Below are 11,330 nucleotides of genomic sequence, written 5' to 3'. Positions count from 1 at the left end.
ATGTCAACGTGGATGTCGACGCGGATGTCAACGTGGATGTGAACGTGGCCATCAACATGAATGTCGTAATGGATGCCGACGTGGATGTCAACGTGGAAGTCAGCATGGATGTCAATGTGGATGTCAACAGGAATTTTTAGCATGGATGTTAATGTGGATGTCAGAAGGAGTGTCATCATGGATGTCAACGTTGATGTCAACGTGGATGTCAACATGAATGTTGAAATGGATGCCAACGTGGATGTCAACGTGGATGTCAACATAAATGTCGAAATGGATGTCAATGTGGATGTCAACAGGAATGTCAGCGTGGATGTCGTAATGGATGTCAACGTGGATGTCGACGCGGATATCAACGTAGATGTGAACGTGGCCATCAACATGAATGTCGTAATGGATGCCGACGTGGAAGTCAGCATGGATGTCAATGTGGATGTCAACAGGAATGTCAGCGTGGATGTTAATGTGGATGTCAGAAGGAGTGTCATCATGGATGTCAACGTTGATGTCAACGTGGATGTCAACATGAATGTTGAAATGGATGCCAACGTGGATGTCAACATGGATGTCAACATGGATGTCAACGTGGATGTCATCATGAATGTCGTAATGGATGTCAACGTAGATGTCAACGTGGATGTCAACATGAATGTCGAAATGGATGTCAATGTGGATGTCAACAGGAATGTCAGCATGGATGTCGTAATGGCTGTCAACGTCAACGTGCCTCCCGCAAACATTGTAAAAACAATCTGTGTGTGATATACAACATAAAAACTCCCCGATGTGCGGGTGCCATGTACAACGTTGTGTACATATTGTTTGTGATATACAACAAAAAAACAGCTCGACGTATGGATGGATTGTATGTCTATATCTCTAGCTGAATACAACGAACAATTAAGTACCCGTCCATGTAGTTTATATTAACTGTAATTTGGCGTCATACATTTAAGGGCTGTGTATTTCTTTTGGTTTCGCTGGGGGTATGATACGAAAAAACAATGCCGAAAAAGCGTGAATCCGCCAACAAATACACAACTAATCCTTATAAGAAAATATCACAACGAAACATTTTTTTCTCAGCAGTATTTTAATGACAAACAATCATATAAATCAAAACACATACATGATGGCATAATTTGTGGAGTGACATTAATCAGGTAACTGCTTAAATCCTTTACATAAAGTGGCACGTCAATCAACGCAAATTAACATGAAACAAAGTCCGTCAAGCCTGTCAATCAAGGTATCATTCGTGACCAAGCCGAATAGCGACTCGTTCCCCTCTCGTGGCTATTTTTGGGACCGGGTTCCGTCTTAGCGCAAAGGGGCATACCTAAAACAATTATAAATGAGGGATTCTTTGTCGGAGAACTTGAAATCATACGTGCATTCTGATTGGTTTGTCGTATTATCGCACATAACATTCATCGACAGGGGGTGGGGGGTGGGGGGGGATGTTGGTGGGGAGTCTTCTTGCATGTTATGGAAAGGGGCGAGTGGTGACGAATGTCAAGGTATATGTACAAAGGGAAACTACTCCGTAATACAATATGATCTAATATTAGCTGTGCCTGAGTTATGAAAAAAGTCACCGTAATTACTGTAGCTTGCGACTCCCATATTTAACCTTCCCACATTAAAGGCATGTTGTTTCTTCAGCATATACTCGGGTGGCAATACTTTTAGGCAATCGACTCCACAAAGATATGGCTCTTACGGTGATTAATATTTCTGACGTGAAATCTATCATGCGTCAGTCGCTGTCCTCGCTGTCCTCGCTCTCCTCGTCCTGTACTTTAATAACCCTATATGTGTACTTGCGAAGATCGATGTCCCCTTTATGGATGAGTATGTCACGTGTTTTGTGTTTCACAAGCTTCAAACTCGATGTTGGGAGGAGGATCTTGATGGCATAATCTACCCTCCCGATATCCATCAGGCTCTCCCAGAATCCAGGACGGGAGTCGTAGTTGTTCTTGGCCACCTCGTATTTCGAGAAGAAGTCTGGGTCCATGGTCGTCCCATATACTCCTACAATGCAATATATACAGCGTTGGTATAAAGCTTTGTTTATTTGTTGTCTTACACCACATTCACCAATATTCCAGCTGTATTACGACGGTCTCCAAATCATACTAGTCTGGGCCTGATAATCTAGTGATTGACATCATGAGCACCGATCCACGCAATTATGATACGATGACATGCATCAACGAAGACGGCGAGCCTGACCACCCTTTCCTGATAGTCGCCTCTAACGACAAGCATGGCATGCTGAAGACTAATTCTAACCCGGATCTTCAAGGGTCTCGTGTAGATAATCAGCTGACCTTTAGTAAGCATATTTCACCTTTTGCTTGAGTCAAGTAGAGAGAAACCGTGATTGTAATCACATATCTATGGAGATGTCTGTGAATATACGCTAAGTTGTAATATAACTGTCAGTTACAACACTGGTGAAATGTGTCGCCTTTCGTCAAGAACATGATATATTGATAGAAAACACGTCTTCAAAACACTGCTTACTAACCTACCTTCGCCGAAGGCGACATCGCCACCCTGGGGTGTAGAGCGACTTTCCTTGATACACAAACTCTGCTCTATAGCGTTTTTCCCATCCTTATTCGTGTAGTGGTAAAACACTGTATTGCTCATACCTAAGGCAAAAATTAATAAAAGTGAGTGAGTGAGTGAGTATGGTTTTACGCCGCTTTTAGCAATATTCCAGCAATATCACGGCGGGGAACACCAGAAATGGGCTTCACACATTGTACCCATGTCGGGAATCGGACCCGGGTCTTCGTCGTGACGAGCGAAAGCTTTAACCACTAGGCTACCCGACCGCCCCTAAATAAAATTGAAATTAATTGTATGTATGATATTGAACAATAACATGTCAGTTCTTAAAGAAACAGTCACACATTGTATGTGTGCTAGTAGATAAAGGCTAGCATTCAATTATTTATATATTATTTATTTAGTTTATTTTTGGCCTCGATATCGAACTACAACAGTTGCATACACAACGCAATTACCAGCTCAACTGGGTGTGTCGAATTGATAGGCAAGCCAGGCTACTATATGTTGGTAGACAGGTACCCAGTCTATGATAACCCATCACACTCTTGATGTCAGTGTGTTTTCTATACAGAAATGCAATTTAAATATCAGGCTTAATTAAAGTATAAATTACAAGAGACAAAGCATATACACTTCAGGAAATTTTAAAATACAAACTCTGATATTATTATGAATATTAGTATGTATCCGGGGACGTTGATAATGGGCTTCATTCATGCATTCTTCACATGTGGGAAACCATATACGAGTTTTCGAAAACAAAAAAACCTTGATCTCCCGCTGCCCCTCAAAATACAACTAGTAAATACTTATCAAGTATTAGTAAGGCTCACCTGTAATACTGACGCACGGGCCGATGTAGTTGTATATGTAACAGCCCTCCTCACTCCGCAGAACGATGAGGAAATGAATCTAGTGGAAAGGATGAGGCACGTCATGTGATCACGATTATCCGATACCTACTTTTCGTTCTATTAATAAGTCCACGAAGCAAGCATTCTCCGAGAATGATGAATTGTGAGCTGCCAGGGCTAAGTTATGTCACGGTGACATGATGTACCCGGTTGTTTTATAGTGTAATATGATCTCCACTCGACCTGTGTGTTCAGTTTCGGAATGGTCATGTTTCTAACTTCAATAGACAATTAAAAAAACAGATCTGTATAAGTCGAGAGATTTCTGAACATATTTCGCTTGGACAAACATAGATCGTTGATATTTCAACATCCCATTCATTTTAAGCTGGGGACATTTCTAAAATATATATTGACACACACAGTGAAAGCAAACCTTATCGCTTACACAGATAAGTCAGAGTGAAGAGGTACTTGAACGAAGTGCATGCTGTGTAACTATTGGCCCATCTTGAACCTCAACTGTCCCAGCATCCCATTAACACGACCTCAGCTTCGTTATGATGATAATCTGCCTTTAATAACAATGTTAAAGTGTCAAGGACACGCTTCCTTACGTATTACAGGCATTGTAAACAGGTCTTTGTGTGTGCTGCATTTAAACTTAAACTTTGAAATAAGAGTGTATCGGGGTTTGAGGCTTACACTCTATAGGAGTTGATACACTGCTTCTTTTTAATAACAATGAAAGAGTGTCGAGGACACGCTTCTTTATGTATTAAAAACATATTTTGGCCAAATCAAACTCATTTAATGGTGAAAAGGTTCCAAGCCACAGAGGTCTACGAGCACAAATATGGCTACTGATCCCGCTAGATCCCCTGCTAGTGCCCTAGCAATTAATTTCTCCAAAGTTGCCCAAACTTGTAAAATGCCTTAGCTACGACACAGTTAGACACTGATTTTCAGTATGTTAGACCGTTATTTTGATAATGAAAGCAATTATCCCAGTAATTTCTCCAGATTCCCGATGGTTAATTCTGACTCGATCGCCGAATGACAAGGGTGACGCCATGTTTGTTTGCAAACAGTGAAAGTAGTCCCTACTTGACCTTTGATATTTGCATCTCTATCCGCATATGACCCCAGCAGATATCGTTTTAATCCGTTGGCTATAGCCTGCCGAGAAGCCTACCCATATGTGTGCGTGTACTTTTCCTTGTATTTCAAGAGAAACCTGATTTGAGTGATAGGACAAAATATACTGAACAATAAAGTGAGGATTCTGAAATATTTTTTAGTACCGTACACATTTAAAGAAGCTCAGTCTTCACTGCAAAAATAAATATTCCCCAAAATATTGATGATGCCCAACTTATTGTCTTCACTGAATATTAATAACACAGGACATGGTTCCATGGCTGCTATGCTGCTGAAGGTAAGTCACCGGACACTAGGTATACCCAGCTGTCTATGAAGGCTGAATAAGTGATGAGCTCGTGTATCCCGGAGGATCGTTTCATGTAGATTGTGTTGTAAGGTAATCACAGTTTATTCAAACCCATCGGGAATCGGGGCAGAGCAGGTTCCGCTTCATCCCATGATTGCCCTTAGAGCAAAAGGAGGATCAGGTGGTCATCTGGCTGACTGTCGTTGTAACCCGACGGCGTGATTCGTTGTTCATGCTATCAGCCAGATGCTGTTCTGGGCCTTCACAGGCCACTGTGACACAGATGGAACATTGCTGTCTATAGCGTACAACATTCACGCACTGATTGAGTGTTGCTAAGAATGTCTTATCGTTACTTAATGCAGAATAAGGGGATCTACAGCAACCGTAGCATCACTTTAACTGTGCAGCAATTCTAAACTGGAATGCCCACTTTAATGACACCCTTCACCACACATTGTAGATGACGCCATGTACACGATGTAGTCCCCCTTAAACACACATTGTTGACGACGCCATGTACACGATGTAGTCCCCCTTAAATACACATTGTAGACGACGCCATGTACACGATGTAGTCCCCCTTCAACACAGATTGTAGACGACGCCATCTACACGATGTAGTCCCCCTTCAACACAGATTGTAGACGACGCCATCTACACGATGTAGTCCCCCTTCAACACACATTGTAGACGACGCCATGTATACGATGTAGTCCCCCTTCAACACACATTACAGACGACGCCATGTACACGATGTAGTCCCCCTTCAATACACATTGTAGACGACGCCATGTACACGATGTAGTCCCCCTTCAACACACATTGTAGACGACGCCATGTACACGACGTAGTCGCCCTTTAATACAAATTGTAGGGGACGCCATGAATTTTATAAAAACTATGAAATGATGAAAGAGAAAAAACGCTGCTATTGTATTGCATCAACAAGGAAGTGTGTGTCGACAACAATGGTAGATAGAAGTGTTAAGTACAGTCAAGAATGGCTGGTGGAATGTAGCCCACGGTGAACAATTGCAGGCAGTTCCCACGACCTCTCGTCGTATACGATGTACAAAAGCCTCTTGTTGAATCACCGGCTGTATCTATTACGCAATATTTAAATGTCGACAAGCCTCTCTCGCTAGTCAGTAATTCGACACTAGTTCGCGGTTGGGAGTAGAATATATACTGGGCCGAAGTAAGGCATTAAGCGAGATTAAACTTGATTAAACTAATACATTTAGTGGCATTGTTACATCTACTCCCAACCGCGAACCAGTGTCGAATGACTGACTAGCAAGAGACTATATATATAGTTTCGGCCAGTAACATTCCCAATAAATGCATTAATTGAGACTAGTAACATTCTTACTAAATGTTTAAGTTCGGTCCAGTATCAATCTCACTAAATGCATTGGTTTGGTTCAGTAAAAATCTCATTAAATCCACGTTTCCTCTCTTAAAGGCTGGAAAGGTAGCAGCTTATTTCTTAGGAATTTTGTCATTTTCCACTTTGTATATCACTTGAGACTAATTCTTAAATGTTATGTTGTGGCTTGTTCCAAACTAACACACGATTCTGCACTTTCTACAGAAACCACAATGAACACACTTTCAGTACTCACATGTCACAGAACGGTTAATGAGGGATGGTTGTAGTCAAGAAACACCTGCTGACAACATTTCTGCTTTACAATATGTTGACTTGTCCTAACATATGACATAGTGAAGATGACATCATAAGAACAAAATATTATTTACAATACGTAAAGATCACAAGTTGGGCATACGGTCCGAATAACGTATATACTGTATACGTCTACCTAGAGGTTATAACGCGAGTGTGTTTGGGGATGGTAAATATCCTGCATTAGGAATAAATATTGTATTTAGCGAGCCTTGGCATGTATTATTTGAATAAACGTATTTTTTCTATTTTGTTTTTCATCTTATTGGACTAATCATTTGCCGTGCTGTCTGTGATAAGTAGGTTTTCATAGTTCCGTCATTTGAATTGTCACTATGATTCGACTGTGCATACATTCATACGTGCTTACGTACGTGCGTGGGGACGGACACACACACACAATCCCACGCACGCACTCATACACACACATACATAAGTAGATAATACATACAGACACACACACACGCATGCGCGCACACACACAGACATACATACATACATACAAGCATACATACATTTAGTCAACTAAGGTTATAACGAACCTAAAGTAACCACTAATTTTAGTTTGTTATAACCGTTGTTCGTTATTAGCATATATACAACATATATACAGCAATAATATACAGAATATTGAAATAACATACATGAATATCCTTGACCGAAGTAACGCTACCAAATCTTTCACACACACACATTAAATATATGACCATATTATAATAAGTATATTTCATTATTTACATATTTTAATTTCTTTCTTCTTAAATACTGTGATTGTGATACTGATTATTTTCATAATATCATTTTGATACTGATTATTTTCATAATGATAATAACCTCTGAGAGTGCGTCTGATCATAGATGACATAACTCTGAGTTGTTGAGGTTTCTTGATCCATGATGCATCATGAGTAGGATTCTACGAAATACTGATTTTCGTTGACCTGAAAATATAAACAGAATATATATGTTCATGTTCTGTACTTTGCTTAATTTCCTTTTTATTTCTGTTCTTATCTTATATTTATCATTTCATCTATATCCGACTTTATATATGTTATATAGTTATTTTTTTATAGTAGTGTAATAATACCCTATACAACTATTAAAAAGAAAACTCGTTATCCTAATTGACCGCTACTTAAATAAATCTGGTTCCGTTTTTATACAAAAAGGATATGTAAACCATCATTTTTTATCTGATATAGTTTCGTGTCTATCCGGAACCAAAAAACGTTTTCCTGATACAGTTACCAAATGTTTTCTGTTCGGATTTTAGAAATGTAACGCTGTGAACCAACAACCTTTGCTTTGTCATCTATTAAATTTACATATATATCAGTATGTTTTAATAAAGAATTAAATTCCAAATTTTGTTGACTGAATTATTCAGAAGTTGTCTGCACATGTTACGCGGTTGTTTAGCATGTGTGTATGATTTAAATAAGACATCAAACATAGTTATACTATTTCTATTGTCGTCTCACATCTTCCTTAGTGTTGAACATATATGAAATTTTGACTTTTTGTTGCAAAAAAACCCAGCAAAGTCCTACAGCAAGTCAGTTGTAGCCATATATAATCATGATGTGCAACATTTCATGCCAACGCAGTTGTTATCAGTATTCGTTCTATGAAGACAACTTTGAATCTTTGATGCATTTACGACCTAATTTATTTTGATATAGTAACCCGTCAGTGTACATATCCTTCGTCCGGAAATAAAAAACACACTCTGCATACACGCACAAGAGTGTATGTCTGCAGAGAGACTGATGACGTTACGACATTCTCCTTCGTGGCAATCAACATACTCTCTGCTCAGCTGCAACGCGATTCATAGCTATTCAGTTAGACATGGCCTCCACAATGTTACCTTAATCGGACCAGCCTTGTCGCTCAGAAAACATGCAATATTACCAAACTCAAAAAATTGTCTTTGTGACGAATCTAGGGCAACAATATATACGGCCTTTGAATCGAAAGACTCCACGCCATGGAGGTGTGCAAAAGACGCATGTATTTATGACCCACTTAATTGGTCAGCGCACATAACAACTTTCTTAGCTCCCACTCGATACTAGGTGAATAGATGTTAATTTGAAAGTCTTGTTGCATAACCCATGTAAAAGAATAGGTTTTACGAGCCTTGCTCAAAAGTTGTTTAACAAGGTTTACAACATTCAAGGCTTAAGTAAAGCTTTCAAAAACGTTTAGGGTAGACATCTGGAGGACATTTCAAATTTGATGCATCAATGTCAAAAATGTCAAAGCAATTACTTATTTTAACTGATACATCTGTGTACGAAATATTTTTGTGTGTTGTTTTCAGCTGAACAATGTATTTCCTGTCACTATTGCATGTGTTTGTGACTGATGCTCACCTTTGTGCGAACGTAGCATCACTGTTTGTAACAAATCGACAGGGAAATATTGCAATCTTCAAAGCAAATACATGGTGACTTGTTATTTTGTTTAAAGACACTACTGCTTCCCGCTATATAAAGGAAATGAAGGCGACAACAGAGCAAAGTAGATGGTGCGAATACGAATATATCATGAGCATGTGTTTATATAAGCACCATAAATTAGTCAGTTCTTCTGAATGACACTTGAACTGTGACTTGAACTGAGGCGACTTACAGTTAGGCTCGGTGACTTGGTTGATGCATGTCACCGTATCACAATTACTTAGATCGATGTTCATGATGCCAATCACTGGATTGTCTGGTCCAGACTCGAATATTTACAGACCGCCGTCATTTAGCTGGAATATTCCTGAGTGCGGCGTTAAACAACAAACAAAAATAACATACAGATGTAAGTCGTTGCATCTATAAATGTGATAACTACAATTAAGACATGTAGATTCCCTCATATATCATTCAGATCAAATGTGTATTTGGCTTCATGAAATTACATGCAATAGCTAAGAACTATAGATAAGGATTCAGAAATAACAGTATGTGGCTAAAGAATGTATCTATATATCAAAAAGACTTGAACATACTTTTTAAGTTTTGTACTCGTCCTTAGAAACAAGTTATTCATATGATACCTGACAATCAAGGTAAGAATGGACCCTCAGCAACCCAGTTGTGACAAGAGGCGACATTGCTTGTCGTAAAAGGCGACTGATGGTGACTTGAACTAAGGTGACTAACGGTCAGGCTCGGTTGCATGTCATCGTATCACAATAACGGAGATCGATGATCATGATGCCAGTCCTTAGAAAAAACGTTCCTATGACATGGAAAAAATATGATGATCATTATCAACACACAACACATACTAACAGTACGAGTAACAGAACTTCAAGTAAAATTTGATGTCAGATTATTTCATTCTGAAATTAAATTAAGCATCTTTCATTACATATTCATGAAGACATCTCCTCGTGATTTACAATTTGCTCGTGCATGTTCATTCACAAATTGGATGTTAGCGTGTATGATGGAAACACGACACTCATACACGTGTATTTTTTAATGCAAATAGCACACGGTGGCATCCTAAATCATAGAAGAACACAACTCATCATTGTTATGGCAATGAGTTGTTAGATGACCCCTCTTTAAGGGTGTGTCGTACTGTCTCTCTTTACCAGGTATGGGTTTGGTCTATGAGCTGTTACATGACGCCTCTTTAAGGGTGTGTCGTACTGTCTCTCTTTACCAGGTATGGGTTTGATCTATGAGTTGTTAGATGTCCCCTCTTTAGGGGTGTGTCGTACTGTCTCCCTTTACCAGGTATTGGTTTGGTCGATGAGTTGTTAGATGTCCCCTCTTTAAGGGTGTGTCGGACTGTCTCCCTTTACCAGGTATGGGTTTGGTCGATGGATTTGTGATGACAAAACATTGATCAGACGAATGACCCCACAATAAGTTGTTATGTCAAATAACATAACATTTAGACCACTTTATATGAAGCCCATTTATTTGTTTCCATTAGTATATTTTAGAAGGAATCAATCAGAAGGGTATTCTTTCGCTTCCTGAGTTCATGACTAAACTGCATTACAATGATTTGTCGATCGATGTTTCCTGACACTATTATGACACCACAATAATAAACGTGTTGCTCTCATATGCACACCTTGCGCCCATTCCTTCTGAATAAGAAGGTATTTAGAGTTATTTCCCTTTAAATGTAACCCAGTATTGTTGCTGTATGGGGTTAAACTCTTTTCTCAATCAATAAGATATGTCACCACAATTATAGTTGTTTGTGCAAATGTTAATATTAGGAATTGTGGTTGGTTAGAGTTGTGGACCGACAGGTTAAAATTCCGGGTTCGAATCCTGTCACGCAAGAAGCCATTTTTTGGGTGTCCTCCATTGTGATTTCTAATGCAGAGTTAAACTCATTACTGTACTGGGTTCATATTCAATGCATTGTAAAAGTTTATCCAATGGTGAAGATTGACACAGTCGTTTGAAGTGTCTGTGTGGGAATTCGGCCATTCCTGAATGACCACTGACTCGTTCAGTACATGGAGGATGTGAGCAATGAAACTATACGGATTCATATAAACTAGCGGGCAAAGGGAACGCCACCAAATAAATAATGGTCGTCAGTTTTCAACAAATTTGCCAGATAGCACAAAAACAGTTTGGAACACATAGCTAGAATGCAACTGACCTATTCCCTGTGCCCATGGGCACGTGCTTCTCGTGATTTGCGAGAGATGTGAATTTAATCACTAAAAAATGCAAAATGTGCACAAGGATTGTATTCTCTCATCGAATGGAAC

The 11,330-nt window shown here is 39.3% G+C and overlaps 1 protein-coding gene across 1 annotated transcript; it reads right to left on the bottom strand.

The window, feature by feature from the left end:
* Window positions 1-1,458: 1,458 nt before the first annotated feature.
* Window positions 1,459-3,496, bottom strand: LOC139457624 (uncharacterized). The gene is made up of 3 exons (XM_071238979.1): window positions 3,420-3,496; window positions 2,541-2,663; window positions 1,459-2,037 (listed from the first exon to the last, which is right to left on the bottom strand). Exons 2-3 carry the CDS (start codon window positions 2,659-2,661, stop codon window positions 1,760-1,762), a joined length of 399 nt encoding a protein of 132 aa, XP_071095080.1. The 5' UTR covers window positions 2,662-2,663; window positions 3,420-3,496; the 3' UTR covers window positions 1,459-1,759.
* Between the last annotated feature and the right edge of the window lie 7,834 nt (window positions 3,497-11,330).

This window comes from Haliotis cracherodii, unplaced genomic scaffold (genome assembly GCF_022045235.1).
Source record: "Haliotis cracherodii isolate W230 unplaced genomic scaffold, xgHalCrac1.p SCAF_12, whole genome shotgun sequence".
Lineage (NCBI taxonomy): Eukaryota > Metazoa > Mollusca > Gastropoda > Lepetellida > Haliotidae > Haliotis > Haliotis cracherodii.
The sequence above is the reverse complement of the archived record's forward strand: the minus strand, read 5'-3'. Positions and strand labels throughout refer to the sequence as shown.